The 22221-nt window shown below is 44.4% G+C and overlaps 1 protein-coding gene across 4 annotated transcripts in view; it reads left to right on the top strand.

The window, feature by feature from the left end:
• Nucleotides 1–886: 886 nt before the first annotated feature.
• Nucleotides 887–22221, top strand: part of ERLIN2 (ER lipid raft associated 2) — a 36646-nt gene continuing 15311 nt past the window's right edge. The window contains exons 1-6 of one of the 4 annotated variants that reach the window (XM_075858458.1): nt 887–1000; nt 3362–3479; nt 9855–9936; nt 13717–13763; nt 15482–15543; nt 19951–20076. In XM_075858458.1, the coding sequence (XP_075714573.1) occupies nt 3373–3479; nt 9855–9936; nt 13717–13763; nt 15482–15543; nt 19951–20076 (424 nt within the window). In that variant the 5' untranslated portion in view covers nt 887–1000; nt 3362–3372. Of the gene's footprint in view, nt 1015–3361; nt 3480–9854; nt 9937–13716; nt 13764–15481; nt 15544–19950; nt 20077–22221 lie in introns of all 4 variants that reach the window. The other 3 variants (XM_075858457.1, XM_075858456.1, XM_075858454.1) reach the window with 3 other exon arrangements.

Raw genomic sequence — 22221 nt, 5'->3', positions numbered from 1 at the left:
CATTTTCTTGTGACTTTTTCTCCAACTTTAGCAGGCATTTATTATACCACTAGGTGGCAGCGAACATGAGTTTGTGATGCCAGCCTTCTTCCAGCTAGAAAAGCATGGCGGTGCAGGTGTAGTACTTTATATATTTTTTTCTGTTTAACTTCTGTTACTGGTTTTAGCTAAAGAAAAACCAAAAAAACGCAAAGTCTGCATTAAATCTGCACTGTGTGAACAAGGCCTAAGAGGACCAGACGGTGTGGTCAAATTGCAGTAAAATACTACAATTACGGCAAAAGTGTTGCGTTTTCCACAGTTTTGCGGTTATTAACCGCACCGTCCTAATATACCTCAAAGCTGTTCCAAAAAATAATAATTTTTAACTGCTATAACAAACAGCAAATACAGTTCTGAGGCTACTCGGTGACAAAGTCTGAGGTGAGTGGCTTGAAAGTCGCAGTCTCAATGCTACTTCTAATATTCCTTATGGGGAAAAGTCCCATGCAAGATTGCGGACATTGCAAAGTTGCCAACCATGACAGAATTTTTGCAATAGCCTTAATATACAAGAAAAGAAAATATTATTATTCTTATTGTAATTGTTGTCACACCAGTGTAACCATTGATACATTCTAAGATTATTATAATCTTACATGAATGATGCCTCCCATGATATTCATCAGCCTGAGGTCACACATTCATATTTCAGACATTTTTAGTCACCTGTGACCTCGTTTTGCAGCGGCATACACATGACTATATCTCTCTGCAGCAGCTCACCGGCTGGAGCAGTTTTCAAACATGTACTACACTCTAATATTCAGCCTACAGCGCCACCTGCTGGAGACTGGCGGGTACTGCAGTCACCACCGTGAAGCGCACGCCCATAACAAAGATGGCGGCTCCCTCGTTGAGACGCTGGCTGATGACGTTTCGGCGAGCGACTCCAGGAAGAAGCTGAAGCAGGTGGAAGAGAAAGAAGCTTAGGATCACACTGATCACTAGTGACCTGGAGGTGCCGTAAGTAAGGTCAGGCCTGAGAGTGTGTGTGTGTGTGTGTGTGTGTGTGTGTGTGTGTGTGTGTGTGTGTGTGTGTGTGTGTGTGTGTGTGTGTGTGTGTGTGTGTGTGTGTGTGTGTGTGTGTGTGTGTGTGTGTGTGTGTGTGTGTGTGTGTGTGTGTGTGTGTGTGTGTGTGTGTGTGTGTGTGTGTGTCGTGATTCTATGCGTTATAGTGTTAGGGGGTTGGTTTCAGGGTTCCCCTCTGTTCCTTAGGACATTTATAAGGCCATATGGATGATCTATTGTGAAATATGGATTCAGGCTGTGTTCATGTGGCAGATGGACTGTACTGTGGGTTTCCATCCATGACTGGGGAGATACCGCTACTTGTATCCCAAAACTCCTGTAGCACAATGGGACATTCGTGTAATTTCACTTACATATCTGGCTTTATATTTTATCATCGAGATCTGTTAAGATGTCACATGACTGTTGTAGTTGCGCGCCGCAAGATGGTGACTGCCCACATGAAGATAAGCGATATCCAGAGTGGTGACAGGAATTTTGGGTCAATGTGGGCATGCCGGGGCAAACGCTATATTTGGCTGCAACTTATGCGCGACATTATAGCTATGAGTGGCCATGTGACCACTACGGCTGCGGTTTCCTTTACTTCGAAAAAAAAAAAAAGTTATCCTAATCTGTAAAAAGTTAGAATGTATGAATGAAATAACACCGCGTGTATCACATACCGCATGTGGAACGGTGTCACATGGTCTCAGACACTCTATAAGCCGCAATGTCACGCAAAGCTGCCGCCATGTCCTGCAGAAGTTGTCGTCTGGTTCACACCCGAGCATAGTGCTGTGTTCTAGTAGTTAGTAATACAGCACCCATGGACCTATAGTGCACCTCTGCGGGTCCCCAAAGTTACACACGTACAGAGTAATCACTTGTGGCGCGTTCCATTACACGCTCTTATTACGGACTCTTATTGCTGCTTCGGGAAACTACAGTGGCTCCATACGGTGGCACGCATAGTGATTACGGGATTGTAATTTAGTACCGTGGCTGTCATGGTTTTGTTCGCGTTGTTGTTGGTTTTTTTTTTGCTGGGAACGTAACCAAAGGCCCCCATTCCCCCGACCGAGGTGAAGGCCTCATGCACACGTCAGTATTCTGGTCAGTATTTCGCTTCAGTATTTGGAAGCCAAAACACGGAAGAGGAATCTTTCCATTATAGGTTTTCGCTTCTTTGTTCCATTACTGGGTTTGACTTCCAAATACTGAAGTAAAAGTAAAATACTGACCAGAATACGGACGTGTGCATGAGGCCTAAAACGTGTACTTTTGGCCTCTATTGGGTGATATACACTTTATTTTTTTATCTTTTTTTTTTATGTAGAAGCCTCATGTGATCAGTCTGTTTTGCAATGATAACCGGCGCCTATGTGAGCACATCATTTCCAGATTACAGGATTTTTATGATCGATAGATTTTTTTATAAACGCTACATGTGTGTTTTATCAGGTCGCTATTATTAAATGAACCTTTCTAATGCCAGGCGGATGGCTGCTGTGTGTGGACAAGTGGCGATGACGGCATCTGTCACCTTATTCATTGCCTACATAATCAATACGCACTGACGCCTCCGCTATTGATTTTTAGGATTTTCTCAGCATGTGGTTGCAATAAATAAAAGAATGAAATGTAACGTAAACCCGACTGAGCACATTCACGCACACTATGTGAACGCAGCTGCATCATCCTCAAATTAACCCTTTTCATTCATTCTCCTCCATGAACTACACTCGCCACGACACTTATTCATTGGGTGCCGCTGGTAATTCCATCATTCATTGACTTTTGACCTGAGATCTGAGCTTGGTACAGAACACCGAGTGAAAAGAAGAACTTTCCCTAAAATAAAAGCTGCTGACTGCTGTCATTTGATCCATTCTGGGAAAGCTGAGTGACTTCTACTATCACTGATGTAATGGCAGACATATTGGTGGTCACCCAGCTTTACCGGGTTCCTAAGTGACAAATCTGCTTAATTGTGTGCCCATATTGCTGCGTACTAAGGTAGATTTACTGTCCAGGACTGGGAAAGCTGGGTGATACGGAAAATGTTAAGGTGGCCATATTGGTTCTGATCTAGCATTCCCAGAATCGGGTACTAAAAATGGATCTCTGGTCACAAGCGATATTCCTAGTGTGGTGCATTAACTGCGCAGTGGGTATAAGACATGGCAGAGATAAGAGCACTGGCTAATATTTGATATAGACATATGGTAAATAATCATGGGGCGGGGGTTGGGCACTCAGTGTATGTGCGGGAATAATTTCATGGTAGTTATTTATATGTCTTTTACAGGACCCAGGAGGATGTCCCACATCGGAGCTCTAGCCGCCATTGCGGTGGCGTTTACTGCTGCTTCTCTGCTGTCATCCATACACAAGATAGAGGAAGGACACATTGGAGTCTATTATAGGTAAGAGCACGTCCGGATAGCTGATAGAGCCCATTTACATGTTCTTTATGCACGTGATTTCTAACTACTTTAACCCTTACATGACCAAGGGTCATTGATGCCCCTGTGTCCAGGTCAAGTTTTCCATATGCACTTATTTAAACGATAATATCTTTGGAACCGCTTTGAATATCACAACTATTTTTACTTTGTTTTTGTTTTTTACAAAACTTATGAGGCTTTCATTTTCTAGATTAGTTTAATTCAGTGTTTTAAATTTTTATCATGAGCAGACAAGTCACTAAAAATTAAAAGATAAAAAAACACTTATGTAAAAAAAAAAAAATATATATATATATACATGCTCTGTAACAATTAGTCTTCTCTCCGTCACCCTGGATCGCTGTGAGGGGAGAGTGAAGAGGGCTATGTACACACACACGACCATGAGAAGACTGGCAGTCAACAACTAATCGACTGTCAGTTTTCATGGCTGTTTTGCATCAATGAATCTCAAAATTTGAATCCATTTCCCGGCCGTCTGACCGTTTTTAACCACCGTTTACCATCCGTTTTTCATGGACGTTAAAAAAAATGGATGAATTTTATTTGTTAGGGTTTTTTGTCCCAACCCCCTGAAAACACCACAGTGCCCTTGTAGATAGTGACGCAATACCACTGTAGATGGTGCCACATTGCCCACATAGTGCCCACTGTAAATAGTGCCACTCCCTGTAGATAATGCCCACATAGTGCCACACACAGTACCCATGTAAATAGCGCCACAGTGTCCCCTATAGATAGTGCCAATATAATGCCGCACCCCCCCCCTGTAGATGGCAACATCCCCCCCTGTATTTAGCAATACCCCCCACTGTAGATAGCGCTACCCCCCCTTCCTGTAAATAGCACCACTGTAGCTCTCTGTAAGAGTGGAATCCCTCTAGCCGAAGATTCCGCTCCTACAGGAAGCCCCTGATGTCTCTGTCCATATATGGACAGTGACGTCAGGCGTTCACTCTAAAAGCGGAATCCCCTGCCGTCACTGTTCAATATATGGGTAGTGACACCAGGGGCTTCTCCAGTAGCGGAATCCCTGACACAGAGTGATCTGACACCGGGGATTCCGCTCCTAGAGAGAGCCGCTGACGTCATTGTCCATATATGGATAGTGACACCAGGGGCTTCTCCAGTGGCGGAATCCCAGGGGTGGCACTATCTACAGCGGGCATGGAGAGACGGCTGGGGCTCCCTCTAGGAGGGGAGTCCTCGGCCAGAGCGCTGGCCGGGGATTCCGATGCTTGAGGGAGCTTAGGTGGCGCTATCTACAGAGGGTTTTGTGTTGCCTACAGGGGGTTGTGGGTGGCACGATCTACAGTGGGGGGTGTATTCCGGTGCTCTCAAAGCCCCGGCCAACATGAGTGCAGCGCTGCTCACACTGAAGCAGCACTGCACTCCTTAACCCGTTACAGGCTGTCAACGTTTATACGTGCTAACTGCATGGGGTATCGGCAGTTAGAACGTATATAGCCGTATGGCAGTCGTGAAGGGGTTAATGTTCCCACGTGTGTGTGTGTGTGTGTGTGTACGAGTTGTACTTTTTAGTAGTGCCATTTATTGTGCCGTATAATGTACTAGGAAATAGGGGAAAAAATTATTTGTGGGGTAGAAAATGAAAAAAAACAGCGAATCCTCCATTGTTTTTTGCGCTTCCTTTTTACGGAATTCACTGTGAAATTAAAACATGTTAACTTTATTCTGCGGGTCAATATGATTTCGGCGATACCAAATATATATATATATATATATAGTTTTTTCTATGTTTTACTACTTTTACAAGGAAAAAACTAAATGTAATAAAATTTCATTTGTATCGCCAAATTCAGAGAGCCATAACTTTTTTTTTTTCCCGTCGATTAAACGCTATGAGGGCTTATTTTTGGCAGGATAAGCTGTAGTTTTTAATGCCACCATTTTGGGATACATGTGAAGTTTTGATCACTTTTTTTATTCCATTTTTTTGTGGGAGATGAGGTGACCAAAAAATAGCGACTCTGGCGTTTGCATTTTTATTTTTACGGCGTACACCGTGCAGGTTAAATAATGATATATTGTAATAGTTCAGACTTTTACGGATGCATCGATACCAATTATGTTTATTTATTTTTTTACAATGCTCCAGGGGGAAAATTGGGGTTTTGATCGTAACATTTTTTTACATAAAAAAAAAACTACCTTATTTTACAAATTTTTACATTAATTTTTATTAGCAATCGCTTGCACTACATACTGCAATACTACAAAGGAATTGCACTATATAGTCTTCTGACAGGCTTAATAGGAGCACAAAGGTGGTAGACCTGGGGGCCCTCTTTAGGCACCCAGGCTGCCATAGCAACCATCGCCATCCCACGATTTCATTGCGGGGGGGGGGCGCGATGAGCTGCTAGAGGGGGTCACCCCCTCTTTCTAACAATTTAAATGCTGCGGTTGCTATTGGCCGCGGCATTTAACGGGTTAAACAAGCAGGATCGAGCGCGATCCGGCTCGTTACTCTGAAGTGTCAGGTGTAACATACAGTGTATGTAACATGCCGACACCCGCATTGTATAGAGCGGGCTCACTCCATGAGCCCGTTCCACACACCCCCCCCCCCTATCCAGCTATGACGTAGCCATACGTCAAATGTCGGGAAGGGGTTAACATTAAAGTGTGATATTACCTTGTACACAATGGTTGATGGTGCCTGCAGGGTAATGGAAATAAATGTATCAGATCCTTAAGAAAGGAAACTCACCAAGTAATATCAGAATCTTAGGGAGTTGTTAGTTATGCCATTCCCTAGTTTTATCTTTAAAGGGCTGTACAGGATCAGAAAAACATGGCTGCTTTCTTCCTAAAACAGTGCCACACCTGTCCACAGGTTGTGTGTGGTATTGCAGTTCAGCCTCATTTACTTTCATGGAGCTGAGCTGCAATACCAGACGCAGCCCATGGACTGGTGTGGTGCTGTTTCTGTAAGAAATCAGATTTTTTTCCTTAATCCTGTACTACCCCTTTAAAGGGATTTTTCCGGCCACTAAAAAATTTGCAACGCCATACCTAGCTTTAAGGTAAGTAAGTAAAGCGTTGACTTCTATGTAAATACAGCGCTACTCCAAGATCCTGTGTCATTCACGATGGGCCCAGAAGTTGTGTAGCTCCTAGTGTTGCGTGTCGTCTCAGCCCCACTGCACACTAAGGCCTTATTCACATGGACGTGCCCATTTTGTGCGCGCAAAAAACGCTGCGTTTTGCGCGCGCAAAAGGTCCGTGTGGCATCAGCATATGGTGCGTGGCTGCGTGATTTTCACGCAGCCGGCATCATGATGACACTCTATTTTTATGTTGACAAACAGAAAAGCACGAGGTGCTTTTCTGTTTTCATTCATTTATTTTACTACTGTTGCGCGCATCACGTGCTGCACCTGGAATTGCTTCCGTGCGCGATTTGCACGCACCCATCGACTTCAATGGGTGCGTGCTGCGCAAAACACGGGCAAGTATAGGACATGTCGTGAGTTTCACGCAGCGCACATACGCTGCGTGAAAATCACTGACAGTCTGAATGGCCCCATTCATTAACATAGGTCCGTGCGACGCGCGTGAAAATCCCGCTCGTAGCACAGATGTATAACACGTTCGTCTGAATAAGGCCTAAGAACTACTCCGCCTCCCTTCTGAGACAACACGTCACTGTTCACATGGTAAACAGGGCTTGGCTTACCTTCTCCTCTGTATGCAAGCTATATGTATTCTGCAGTGGGGGGGTAAACAAAGCAGATGGTGGGAGGGAGGATTTGTGCGCCACAAAGCTCTTGTCCCACCACATACACATCGGTATTATACCTTCCAAGTGCAAACACTATACCTGACCTGACGAAGGGACCGCTACGGCCCTGAAACATGTAGTCTGCACGAATATAGAAAGACATTTTATACATATTGCAATTGTTACTAGCCTGGCGCCGTCGCCTAAAGACTGCATGACCTTTTTCTCCGTTTTCCCCAGCGTACAAAAACATGACACATCTCGCGTTATTTCGGGGGTTTTTTTTGCTTTGGAAATTCCATTTAAAGAGGCACCAAAGCAAAGAATGAAACCAAAATAATCTGATACCTTTTTAAACTGAATTTGTTAGTGTGGGATGGGTAAAGTATGTCCAGCTGGTATCGCTACAGAGAATTGTGGGCAGCCATATATTTGCCCTGCAGCCGCCTGAACAAATGGCTTTCCACTTTGACTCGTAATGAGCAGGTGATCCAATCGATGAGGATCATATACCCTAACGACACATGGACAGGGGTTGTCCTGATAGAAAAAACACCTTTAACCCTCCATGATCCTGAGCATGGTGATCGTGTCCACTCTGTTGTACTTGGTAAAGCCTGCATGTACACCGCTTTCAAGAGGTCTCCAGACAGAAGCCCCGGTTCAATTTGACATGTTTGATGATCCGTTCTTGGTTTCCCTCTTCACTGCTTTACTTGTACTGAAGCAGTTAACATTGTTCTTCTCTTACAGTCAGGTGTCATAAACAGTGAAGGGAATAGATTTACTGCTTAGATCCGGCAGGATATTGGCTTAAATCCTTGGCTTTCTGGCAAGACATGCAACACATCCAAGAAGATGCTGTCATTATTTGCCCTCATTTGCATGTCCTCAAACAAAGCTAAAATAACAGCAGTGTCGCCGACGGAGGAGTGAGGACTATACGTGAAAGCTGTAAATCATAGCCTACCCACATCCATCGAAGAAAGGACATCATTTACAGCTTCAGAAAGACTAGAGCCAAACGCAATGGAAAGATGTAGCAGCCGAGCTGCATAGAAGTCTCCATTATGTAAACGTGACAGTCGCCAATATGGACGTTTCTGGAAGTTTTGAGTTTGTTTTTCATTGAAGTGTAGGCTCCTGATACATTAGAAAACTGCATACATAGCAATTCCCTTGTATAGCCTTACTATCAAAATCGCACTCCCTTTTTAAAGGGGTATTCACATCCTGTAATGCTATTATATCACTAGGATATGCCATAACATCACAATCGCCTTCTTACATGCGCAGTGGCACTCGCGGAAACCCGCTGTTCAGGGACTGCATTTAAACATAGTGTGTGAGGCTGAAAAAAGACTTAAAGGGGTTATCCCATCGCAACAACATATCACCTATTCACATCATAGGTGATAAGTGCTTGATCGATAGGACCCCCACAGATCAAGAGATCGAGGATCCCGAGTTCCCCGAATGAACGGAGCGGCAGTCGCGCATACGCGCTGCTGCTACATTTATTATTTATGGGACTGCTGGAGATAGCCCAGCGCTTTACTCTACTCTCGCCAGCAGTTGTGGTGGGATTAACCCTCTAAGTCAATTCAATTTCAGCGTGTTTTCCTGCAATGTTGATCCAGAGGAAGGAAAAAATCCCCATGGGGCATAAGCCAATTTTCCTCCTCCAATAATTCCTTCCCGGCTCAGATCGGTTGTTGTCCAGCTTTCCTAGAAATAGATATTGTATAACGAAGACAAAGCGAAAAATATTTTTTACAACCTGATGGTGGAAGACAACTTCGGGAAATGCTTTTGAAATCACATATGCGGTTTATGTGCCGAAGTGGATCCAAAAAGAAGAAATTATAAAGGAAAACTGATGTCGTCTCTCTTTTGTTTCCACTTCTGTGTTTGTCTCCTAAAAACTGCATCACAAATTGTGTGCGATTCCAGCCTTAGGCCAGGATCACACACGGTTTTTGGCTCTTTTATCTAAACACAGAAGTGGACACAAAAGGAAGGAGATGCATCCGTCTTTTCCAGATCACTTTCCTGCCTTTTGGATCCACTTCTGACTTTGGCTAAAGAAAAGCTGCACCTAAAACTGCATCGGAACGGTGTGTATGATCCTGACCTAAGGCGTTTTCTGGGATTCGATAAAAGGTGCTGTTTTTATTCCAGGAACAGCACCACTCTTGTCCATGGGTTGTATTTGGTATGGTAATACCTGCGTCCCATTCATTTATACAGGGCTAAGCTACAATATCATAAATGGTCCATGGACAAGAGCGGTGCAGCTCCTCGGACAACCCCTTCAAATGTGTAACTCGTTTGGGCCGCATGTTATATAGAGTTCAGTAAAGTGGGTGCTCGCCCTACCAGGTTACTGCTTTTTTTAAAATAACAAATCTCTTTAGTGTGTGCACAAAAAAAAACCTGGGGTTGTTAAGCCGGATGATTGGCTATGAATAAACCGCAGAATTCCTCCCCCAGTGTTTAGACTGACTTCTTCCTCACTCATGTCTATGATTTGCATGTTTGTGAGGACAAATAAAGAACTGAACAATTCCCCTTTTCTCCTGCAGGGGTGGAGCGCTGCTCACTTCAACAAGTGGACCTGGCTTCCATTTAATGTTCCCATTCATAACCTCCTTTAAGTCTGTACAGGTACGTATAACCGCACAGTCTCTGCAGCATGGTCCACTAGTTGTGGCTTCCCTCCTATTGTGCCACTTCTACTCCCAGCAGTATAAGACTTCTAACAGCATGTCAAGGTTACAACAGTTGGCTCCAACCATTGTCTGGCCGCATTTAAAAATACAATTTCTCACCGCTACTATGGTTTTACAGATCTGTGTATGTATCACCCTATACCATCGTGCATCATAAAATAAATGCCTAGGCTATACCGTGACTTTCGGCATGCAACTTCTAGTTTGGTATTTCTTCACAGTTGTAAATGAAAGTGCAGCTGTTGGGTGAGAGCAGAATTCAGGGCATGAAGTCCCGCAAACTGCAGCTCAATGCATTTCACAGTCTTCTGAATATAGTTGCCATGTAGGGCGTGCAGATCTTGTCTCTTGCCAGCTGAAGAGGGGTATTCAGTGATGTCCCAAGCATGAGAACCCAGTGTTTATCTATAGTTAATGGTTTTATATGGAACATTTCCACTTTAAAGAAGGCCTCATGTGCCTACTACTTTTGACAAATACTTGCATTCCCCATGAAATAACAATTATGGAAACATATATTTTCTGTGTTCTTCCATTCCTCTGTCATTCCGCCTAGAAATGTATGAAAAAAATTGACAACTGGGTGTTACCAGTCCCCTTGTTAAAGGGGCGTGTTCATACATAATCTCACTCTGTCAGCACTGATTGGACAGTGTCAGTCTGTATAGGGACACGCCCCCACTAGTAACACCCAGTTGTCCATTTATTAGGAATATCAGGAACGGCACATCGTAGAGATCTAGGAAAGGAGGCTCCAGAATTTTAATTTTATGGGGAATACAAGTATTTACTAAAACAGACATGTCAAGAGAGGAGATATATATATTCACATATGTTCATTGTCCCTGTCAGTTTCCCTCCGGCGTGTTGCAGAAAAGCTGGGGGGGAAACTGATGCTAGAACGGATCCCATAGCTTTCTACGGGATCTGTTCTGGTACGTGGGACATACGTTGTGGTGTCGGACTTGTGCAGGAGCCGGATCCAAAAACGTTACCTGTAGCGTAAATCTATTGTACCCAAGTTCAAGCAGGAGTGGAATTTAGTGACACCCATGGCCCGCGTAGACAGCTTCAACTACGCCCGCCCATGTATATAGCGCCGCCACCCCGCCAACGTATATAGTGCTAACCCACCCCCCCCCCCTGTAGATGGCGCCAATGTAGCTCCCTCTAGGGGCGGCATCCCCGGCCATAGCGTTGCCGACTCTCTGGCCGGGGATTCCGCTTCTAGATGGAACCCCTGACGTCCCTGTCCATATATGGACTGTGACGTCAGGGGCTGCTCCTGGAGGGAATCCCCAGGCAGAGCGTTGCTGACGCTCTGTCCGGGGACTCAGTTTACTGACCATATAAGGGGGGCATGAGTGTTGCTATCTACAGGGGGGGCATGAGTGTTGCTATCTACAGGGGGGGCGTGAGTGTTGCTATCTACGGGGGGGGCGTGAGTGTCGCTATCTACGGGGGGGGCGTGAGTGTCGCTATCTACGGGGAGGGGCGTGAGTGTCGCTATCTACGGGGAGGGGCGTGAGTGTCGCTATCTACGGGGAGGGGCGTGAGTGTCGCTATCTACGGGGAGGGGCGTGGGTGTCGCTATCTACGGGGAGGGGCGTGAGTGTCGCTGTCTACGGGGAGTGGCGCTATCTACGTGGGGCAGGCGTGAGTGGCGCTATTCACGGGCTGGCATGAGGGGCGCGGTCTACGGGGGCGTTGTGGTATTATCTACACATGAAATGTATCAGTTTTTAAAACGTACAGTGAAATTTCCGAATGCAAAACGGATCACAATCGGTCGTCAAAATTAGAAGAAAGGATTCAAAACGGCAGTCAAACGGTCGTGTGAATAGAAGCAACAGCAATCCTAGTGCGGTGTGTGGTGGAGTGTTTAGGAGATTCGGGTGGGATTGGGTAGCTGTCCAGGCGCCAAAAACTAGCTACTCCCTGAAGTTAGGGCTGGTGTTTGGCATCTTTGCAGGTTCACAAGCTGCTTTGAAGAGGTGAGGTTAGTGGACAGCAGCTGCCTTCTGGGCTCTCCCTCTCTGCGCCGGCCCCGGCGCTGCATTGAATATGACACGCGTGACGCTACAATGTGTGTCAGACTTCAGTGTAGCGCCGGAGCAGAGAAGGAGATCTCTGATATGCCAAGATCACGTCAGAAGTTTTGTGAAATTACAAGTACATAACATGTATCCAATCTATCACAAGCTATGCAGCAAAATTGCCACATTTTCAGGCCCTAGACTACCTTTTTGGTGGATTAGCATCTTCCTCAGGCCTTTGTCTCTATTGTTTTGTAGTGAAAATGCCTGATGGCAACGGAAACATTTTTGCATCGGTTGTAATCACTTGCGAGGCCAAAAAACTGATGCTGATGCAACTGATATTTGTGAACTCACCCGAAGGCCGAATTCAGGCCAACGTGGCGAAAGTCTGATGTGAAAAATGGCAATTTTTCACGTCCGAGTTGCCCCTCTGCAGGTCCTGTTTTCACAGATCCCCATAGAGTCGATCCAGTGATCCTAGAAAATGGAACAAAATAGGACCTGTTCTATTTTTCAACTGACCCTTCACACGGTCCGTTGACACAACGGCAATGTGAACAGCCCCATTGAAATACATGCGTCCGTGTGACGGCCATTGCTTTAACGTCCGTCATATGCCCTTATACAGCCGTCATATGGACATCTGAATTTGGTCGTAGACTGAGCTTTGAAGGTATTTCCAAAAAGCGAGGAAATATCTCTGTAAGGGCCTGTTCACATCTGCATCGGGGTTCCGTTGATGGGTGCCGTCAGACCCAGGGCAAACTGAAACCATAGCTTTCCGTTACATTAGCATTGATTTCAATGGTAATGCTTCCGTTGCTAATGATTTCCGTTTTGTCTCTGTTCTGTAAGGTTTCCACTTTTTTGGCGGAAACAATAGCGCAGTCGACTGCGCTATTGATTCCGTCAAAATAAAATGATTGTTTCCGTTTGACTTTCAGTTGGTGGGTTCCTCCGACAGAAAGGTCTGACGGAACCCAGCAACGGAAACCGAAAGCCCTAACATTCTCAGACCCTGAAAGAATTGAAAAATAATGGGATTTGTACTCAAGGCAAAGGGTGGATACACCGAATACTGAAAACAGAAAAATGATATGTAGGGGGTTAACCCATGAGTGCAACCTCTGTCCATATGCCTTTTACTAGGGCATATCGACGTTATAAAGGAGGGTCCCCCCCCCCCCTCGGTGAGCCAAAGCAGAGAGCTGCTAACAAGTGGCGATTCTCGCCCTTGTGCAATCGAGCCGTCCGTGTATTACCTAGATAGCTGTTCATTTGTATAGCTAACTACTCCCCCCCCCCCCAAAAAAAAATCAACTGCTTGCTGGGGGTTTTGCAAACCGGACTCTTAGAATAAATGGGTGGTCTGTGGTGATACAATCTCTATGCTGACGCTTCTATGTAATTTAGTCTTCAAAACATGTTTGTTTTTTTTTCTGATGAGTGAAGAGCGAATAACTTAATGGGCTTTTTCACTGGAAATGACATAAAGGAAAGGATGATCTCTGACTTCTGCACTGACCGCCATCCTTTGGATAAAAGCATTATAATGTCATTTAGGTGACATTATTTCTACAGCTCATTTCTGATGATCGTGTTATCATAGATTAGTGGATGGTTACAGTTGCTGATATAAATATTGAATTACTGTAATGTCTTATCTGTCCCATCAGAGCACATTACAGACGGACGAGGTGAAGAACGTTCCATGCGGCACGAGGTGAGTGCAGTAGCTTAATCACATCATGACCTGATCCCTTTCATTCAGATCACTATGGGTGACGTTGCCATGTGTAGCTGCAGCACGCGGTATTGTCAGCTGGTGATAGGGAAGGAGTGGCAGCCGTTTCTTCCTAGATGTCATAATCTTTACTTACTTATGAAGACTTCTCTTAACCCCTAAAGGTTTTGTTTGCATTGCGCTTTTCTTAGAGAGACTGTCGCCACATTATAAGTGCCCTATCTCCTACATAAGGAGATGGGTGCTATAATGTAGGTGACAGTAGTGTTCTTTATTTAGAAAAACTATCTATTTTTACCACGTTAGGAGCGATTTTTAGCTTTATGCTAATTAGTTTCTTAATGCCCAAGTGGGCGTGTATTTACTTTAGACCAATCAGCGTCATGCACTCCTCTCCATTGGGAAAAAACAGCGTTCTGTTCTGACGGGGTGTTTTTTACAGGGCCGTTTTTCAAAACGGCCACGAATAAAAAGTGCATGTCACTTCTTCATCCGTTTTTGGAGCCATTTTTCAGACTCTATAGAAAAACGGTCGTTGAAAACGCCACGAAAAACGCGACTTTGATTAAAAAAAACGTCTGAAAATCAGGAGCTGCTTTCCCTTGAAAAGAGCTCCTTATTTTGAGCCATTTTTTTTATTTTGTGTGTGCACATACCCTAAGGGTATGTTCACACGGCAGCGTCCGTAACGGCTGAAATTACGGGGATGTTTTCAGGAGGAAACATCCCCGTAATTTCAGCCGTAACGGCATGTGCAGGCGCTTGAACGCCGCCTCCATTACGGACGTAATTGCCGCTGCTTTTCATTGGAGTCAATGAATAACGGCTCCAATTACGCCCAAAGAAGTGACAGGTCACTTCTTTGACGCGGGCGTCTATTTACGCGCCGTCATTTGACAGCGGCGCGTAAATATACGCCTCGTGTGAACAGACAAACGTCAGCCCATTGCTTTCAATGGGCAGATGTTTGTCAACGCTATCGAGGCGCATTTTTCGGACGTAATTTGGGGCAAAAACGCCCGAATTACGTCCGTAATTAGTGTGTGTGAACATACCCTAAGGCTTCAATAAGGCGGCAGTATTTTTGCATCAGTATTTGGAAGCAAAAAGCAGGAGTGGGTGCATAACACCGAAAAGGTCCAAATATTTCCATCATACTTTTTCTCTTTGATGGTTCCAACCCTGGTTTTTGCTTCCAAATACTGATACAAAATGCTGACACAAATACTGCCATGTGAATGAGTCCTTACATTTATGTTTTATAGGTTATAATTGATATAACATCATCACAATTCTACATTTCTACAATATTGCAATAATGTAGATCACTCATGGAGTCATAGAACCATTGGTCTTCAAGCACAAAGTTGTTGTTATCCAGGTAGATACTACCAGCAAGTGCTCTCAGAAGTGTCTACCCATCATCCGGAAATGATGAGTGCCTGGTGACGCCTGCAGCATGGATAAGGACAGGGGATCATTGTTTGATTGGTCACCTTTATGCCCTGTGTATGTCCTTAGTGCCAAGTAATGTCGGATATGCTGATACCTACACAGTGCACCAGTCACAAACCACAGCACAGCTGAAGCGCAAGGTTTACACTGGCCTCTAGGTTGTCTGGTTATTATATATTTTTTGCAATCCTGTCCTTACTGTTGCATAGTAGCTGAATGTTCCCTATGTTAATATCTTTCAGTGGTGGTGTCATGATATATTTTGATCGGATAGAAGTGGTCAATTTCCTCATAGCAAATGCAGGTGAGTAGCGTTCAGTTGAACTTGCCAGGTCTTTTCTATACCAACTCCTTTTGTAGATGATCACATGCTATAACATTACTGGTGGTTACATAGACTAGATCTGGATCGTCTTTAATAAAAAAGCACCTTAGCAGTCAACTTTGCATTTAAAAGAGTATGATATGAGTTCTTTGTCTTTCCGGACTGTACTTTGCTGTTTATAGACCATCCATTGCATTTCCCTTTCCTATAATATAATCATAGGAAGAGTTTTCAGCGTTTCAGAATGGCTTCCAGGGGGAAATTAGGTGAAATGCAAGTCATAATAAATATTGTTTGCAGGACACACCCTCAAATGCTGGCCACGCCCCCTGTAAAGCGTGCCGCGATGCCTCCTATGTACAGCCCCTACCGGAGAGTGTGCCCCACTATTCCTGTATATCTTACTAAAATGTTTACAACTGGATATGCCATAAATGTGGACATTCCCATTTAGGGTTAATTTACCCTCAAGTCTTAACGGTTTACAAATTAAAAAAAAAAAGTAAAAACCTGCTGCTAGGGGAGGGATCGGGATCTTTAACATATGACCTTGATGTCCTGTGTATATGGTAAAATGCAGTCCTCTCTACCCCCTACCCTAAAGCCATGTAGTTCCCTGTTGCTCTCACAAGTTGCTTATGAATCAATGGCCAACGTAAACAAAGACGTCAAGAGGGGACGCTACGGTCTCGTTAAAAGTACCCTAATCCAGCATGCTTGATATATCTTCACCACCCCCCAACCAGCATGTTAAGAATTTGTTTTACTGTGATAGGGTCTATCCCTACTTTAAAAAATAGAAAATTTAGAGCCCCCCTGCATGGATACCAGGTCCCATCCTTAAACTTGTCAGCGTAATTCACATCATTTTAGAGCTATTAGTTTTAGCTTGGTGACACTCAGTGAATGTTTTGTGCTGGGACACTTAAAGGGAATGTGTCGCAAATTAAACCTTTTTTTTTAAGTGTCGTTACTTATTTCTATTATATTTTTTAAGTTTTTTGCTGTATTTTTTATTTTTTTTCCGTATGGTGGAAAGTATTAAAAATTAAATAATAATTTGACATGTTTTCCAATGTTGGCCACCAGGGGGAGCACTTCCCAGAATTACAGCAAGGTGAATAAGGCAAAGCAACCTGACTCACAGCTGCTGTAAATGTGGGAGGGAATCTCACCCCCCCTCTCACAAGCCAGGTAAAGGTGTCTTCAAATTGCTAAGCAGTGTCTGGCAGCCATATTGGGTGTGATTCTGCAGCTGGAAGAAGTTCTAGGACACACCAAAAGGCTAAGTGTATGTTCACACGCTTACTAAACAAAGGGAAAACCAATCCTGATTTTCAGCCATTTTTTACTCAAACTCACGTTTTTTAACGGCCGTTTTTGGAGCTGTTTTTCTATAAAGTCAATGAAAAACGGCTCCAAAAACGTCCCAAGAAGTGATGTGCACTTCATTTTTGGTCGGGCGTCTTTTTACGTGCCGTTTTTGGAAAACGACCACGTAAAAAACGCCCTGTCGGAACAGAACGCCGTATTTCCCATTGAAACCAATGGGCAGATGCTTGTAGGCGTTCTGCTTCCTATTTTTCAGCTGAAAACATTGTGTGTGAACATACCCCTAGGGTATGTGCACACGCTAACTGCATTTATGTCTGAAATGACGGAGCTGTTTTCAGGAGATAACAGCTCCGTCATTTCAGACGTAATTGCTCGTACTCGTGTTTTGCGAGGCGTCAATTACGGCCGTAATTTGGAGGTGTTCTTCATTGAATTCAATGAAAAACGGCTCAAATTACATCCCAAGAAGTGTCCTGTATATAAGTGTCCTGCACTTCTTTGCCGAGGCTGTTATTTTACGTGCCGTCTTTTGACAGCGACGCGTAAAATTACAGGTCGTCGGCACAGTACGTCGGCAAACCCATTCAAATGAATGGGCAGATGTTTGCCGACGTATTGGAGCCGTCTTTTCAGGCGTAAATCGAGGCGTAAAGCACCTCGTTTACGCCTGAAAATAGGTCGTGTGAACCCAGCCTTAGAATGATGAAAGTGAAGTGAATGACTTTTCAGTTGACCGGTTCACACGGCGTGTATTTGACATGTTTTTTTTTTGTGCACATTTTACGTGCAAAAAAACCACATAAAAAACGCTTGATTACACTTGATTTTGCGTGTTTGGGGGATGTGTGTGTGTGTTCTCGCCGCTGATTCTTCAAAACAGCTGATAAGCGGCTATGAAGTATCAGCGGCGCCCGTGCACACTCCGCTCTGCCACACACACACACACACACACACACACACACACACACACACACACACACACACACACACACACACACACACACACACACACACACACACACACACACACACACACACACGGGAAAAGTCTTAAAGGGGTCGTCCAGGAAAACATGGCGCCGCACCTGTCCTCAGGTCGTGTGTGGTATTACAGCTCGGTCCTATTCACTTCAATGGAGGTGAACTGGAATACCAGACAAAACCTGAGGACAGGTGCGGCGCTGTGTCTCCAATCCGCACACCCCTTCTGTCCTGAGATGACCCGACGGGGGAGGCGGGTGTCAGAGCCACCCACCGCCATCACCGCAGACAGAACCACACAACTATGGCATGAGGGCAGGGCTTGTCCTGAGTGCACTGTCTCTTGTTATGGACCGAGTTATAGTCACATGAACCCCGTCTGATGAACCGGTAACCTAGGTCCGATCACATGACAGAGGGGGTCACCAAAAACCCTGTGCACCCGTCCATCCAGCCCTTTCCTGGTTATATCTGCGTCTGGGAAAGCTGGGTGACCACCATTACCCCTCCTACTGGAGTGTTTAGGGATGTGACTAATGAACCTCTTCACACTCCAGTAGGAGGGGTAATGGTGGTCACCCAGCTTTCCCGGACCCCTGAATGATAAATCTCTCTAGTTGTGCTGAGACTGAGAGGTTCATTAGTCACATCCCCAAACAGTCTCAGGACAACTAGAGAAATTTACCGTTCAGGGGTCTGGGAAAGCTGGGTGACCACCATTACCCCTCCTAGTGGAGTGTGTTTGGGGATGTGACTAATGAATCTAACACTCCAGTAGGAGGGGGTAATGGTGGTCACCCAGCTTTCCCAGACCCCTGAACGATAATCTCTCTAATTGTGCTGAGACTGAGAGGTTCATTAGTCACATCCCCAAACAGTCTCAGCACAACTAGAGAGATTTACCGTTCAGGGCTTTCCCAGTACAGTTTCATTGTGTGTCCTTCACACAAGGGAGGGGGTGAGGCCGTTTCGGGGGGGGGGGGCGTCGGGTGGGGGGGGCCCGTCGGGGGTCACGAGAGCGGGGGTCTGTGAGGTAGAGAGTGGGACATGCAGAGACACACATCTTACCTGCAGTGCAGCTGGTCTTCAAGATGGCGCCTGCTCTCTCCCTGCAAACAGCTGCTCTGCTCTGTGTGACTCTGACCTGCGTCTGCGCAGGACAGAGCCATAGTGCAAAGTCAATGGGACGGCTCAAGTTCATTGACTCCTATGCACTGTAGCTGCCGTATTCCATCTCTGTATGTGTCGTTAATCGACACATACAGAGATGAAAAACAAAATGGCAGCCCTCATAGTGAAGTAAAAGTTAGAAAAAAGTAAAAAACAAACACACATAAATAAAAGATTTTATAATAAAACACTAAATGCAAATTGATATCAATTTTTTTTTTCGTGACACCTTTCCTTTAAGGAAAGGCAGTCTGTACAAATTTGCTGTAGTTGTGTGCTGGTACACCGCCCCTCTCTAGAATACAATGATGCATTAGAGAAGACCTGTTACCTCTCTAGACATTTCTATTTTCAGTAAAAAAAAAAAAGCTTTTATTCCCCATCAAATAACCGTTCTGGAACATATTTTCTTATCTCTGTGTTGTGCTGTTCCTCTGTTATTCTACTAGAAATTTACGAATAAATTGACAACTGGGTTTTACCATTCCCCATGTCAAAGCGGCATGTCCATACACCGCCTCACTCTGTCAGCGCTGATTGGACGTTGCCAGGCTGTGTAGGGACACACCCCTAACTAATAACACCCAGTTCTAAATTGTAATATATTTCTAGGAGGAATAACAGAGGAACGGCACTACATAGAGGTCTCACAAAACATGTTCCAGAATTGTTATTTCGTGGGGTAGACAGTCATTTACTAAAACAGACATGTCCGGAGAGGTGACAGGTCCTCTAACCATTGAACAGAGCCCAAGTCACATGGTTTATACACAAGATGTCAGAGTTATTGGAATAAGACTAATATTTCTCGTGATATGAACACTGGACAGAATAGCTGCACCATCTTGAAGTGCGCACCTTGCATCTCATTGTATTTATTTTCTCTCCACCCTTCTCTAGTGTATGATATAGTGAAGAACTATACTGCAGATTATGATAAAGCACTAATCTTCAACAAGATCCACCATGAGCTCAACCAGTTCTGCAGTGTCCACACCTTGCAGGAGGTCTATATCGAGCTCTTTGGTAAGTAACTGATCTCAGACCTATCAAATACCTGGGCAATAACGGTTTCTGTGGGACAAATGTATTCTCAAGTATGGTATATGTTAAAGGGGCATTATATCATTTTACAAGTCTGCCCTGGTCATGTGATAGACATGCAGGTGCTTGTGTCTTGTAACGAGCCCTGCACCTGTGCGAGCATCACAAGACGGCAGATTTGTATCCACTGGAGGTAAACCATGAAGGTTCCCATAAATGACAGCAAGCAGAGATCTTGCAGACCTTGAGTGGTTGATACGGAAAGTATATGGAACAAAGAACAACTTTCATTTGCTGAAACTCTAATATCCCTTTAACTGAATCCCATTTACATTTGCAGACCCCAAACATCATATATGGCAAATATGTTTGGTAACGTGAATGTATTTACTGTGTTTATTGGTATTTATGGACAATGATGACAAAATTAATTGTAACATTAATGCGGCGTTGTCATGAAACTGATGCTCTTATAAAGTAGTGTGTAAGATGCCTGTCAAGTGCAAAGGGTTAAAAGTGCAGACCCAGATTGAACAGGGCTTTTCTCCTTAAAGAGGTTTTCCCACAATTTAACATCACCTTTCCACAGGACAACTGTGAATGGGGGTCCCAAGCCTCGTTCCTCCTCACTACATGATCCCTGTAAGGTGGATTTTGAATGGAGTGGTGGTCCCGCATGTGCACCCCTGCTCCATTCAATGTCTATGGGGCCGACGACATCCAATGGAGCGGCAACACATGCACGCTTCATTCCAAACTGCGATCGTGCAGTGAGGAGGAACGGTGAACGACACCCCTGTTCGGGAGGTCGGTGGTGAGGCCCTCAGTGATCATACATTTATCGCCTATCCTGTGGTTAGGTGGGAAGTGTTAATTGTTCGAAAACCCCTTTACTTCTAAAAACGCATATGTTTTTTTTGTTCTTGAGCCAAATCAATAAAGATTTGTAAAGTCACAATATGAAAGAAGTAGGGAGTTTTCTGGTGCCGGTTCTGAGGGGCTTAGCAGGAGGAGGCGCTGTTTTGTCTCATAATCTGGGTAATTTCCCATATATAGTGACAAAAACGTATACGTTTTACGTATGCAAACGTAGGGTTTAAGATTACATATGTTATCCATATGTTGCAGTTGACTTAAAGAAGCTCGGTCACCACATTATAAGTGCCCTATCTTCTACATGATGTGATCGGCGCTGTAATGTAGATTACAGCAGTGGTTTTTTTTATTTAGAAAAACGATAACTTTTGACGGAGTTATGACCTATTTTAGCTTTATGCTAATGACTTTCTTAATACCCAACTGGGCGTGTTTTTACTTTTTACCAAGTGGGCGTTGTGGAGAGAAGTGTATGACGCTGACCAATCAGCTTCATACACTTCTCTACATTAATTTACTCAGCACATAATGATCCTGCGTTGTTCACTATATATACACACACACACGTACACACACACGTACACGCACACGTACACGCACACGTACACACACACGTACACACACACACACGTTACTGAAGTGTCCTGAGAGTTAATAGACATCACCTCCAGCTAGGACGGGATGTCTATTCAAAATCCTGACACTTCTGTAACGTTTGTGTGGGATTACAGCACAGCAAGCGTAATCTCGCGAGATTACGCTGTAAATGACAGCCCAGCTTGATCTCGATGTGCTGTGCTGTAAGTCACACACAAACGTTACTGAAGTGTCGGGATTGTGAATAGACATCCCGTCCTGGCTGGATGTAATGTCTATTAACTCTCAGGACCCTTCAGTAACGTTAGTGTGTGTATGTGGCTGCACATAGTGATCTAGTAAGAACACTATGTGCTGACTAAATGACCAATCAGCGTCAAACACTTCTCTCCATTCAGTGTCATACACTTCTCTCCAACGCCCACTTGGTCAAAAAGTAAAACAAGCCCAGTTGTCCATTAAGAAACTCATTAGCATAAAGCTAAAATAGGTCATAAGTCCATCAAAAATGATCGTTTTTCTAAATAAAAACCACTGCTGTAATCTACATTGCAGTGCCGATCACATTATGTAGAAGATGGGGCACTTATAATGTGGTGACAGAGCCTCTTTAAATATATATATAAACTTATACGTGTGGTATATGCTTTGGAA

Source organism: Rhinoderma darwinii, chromosome 3 (genome assembly GCF_050947455.1).
Source record: "Rhinoderma darwinii isolate aRhiDar2 chromosome 3, aRhiDar2.hap1, whole genome shotgun sequence".
Classification (NCBI taxonomy): Eukaryota; Metazoa; Chordata; class Amphibia; order Anura; family Rhinodermatidae; genus Rhinoderma; species Rhinoderma darwinii.
This window is presented reverse-complemented; position numbering and strand designations above follow the sequence as displayed.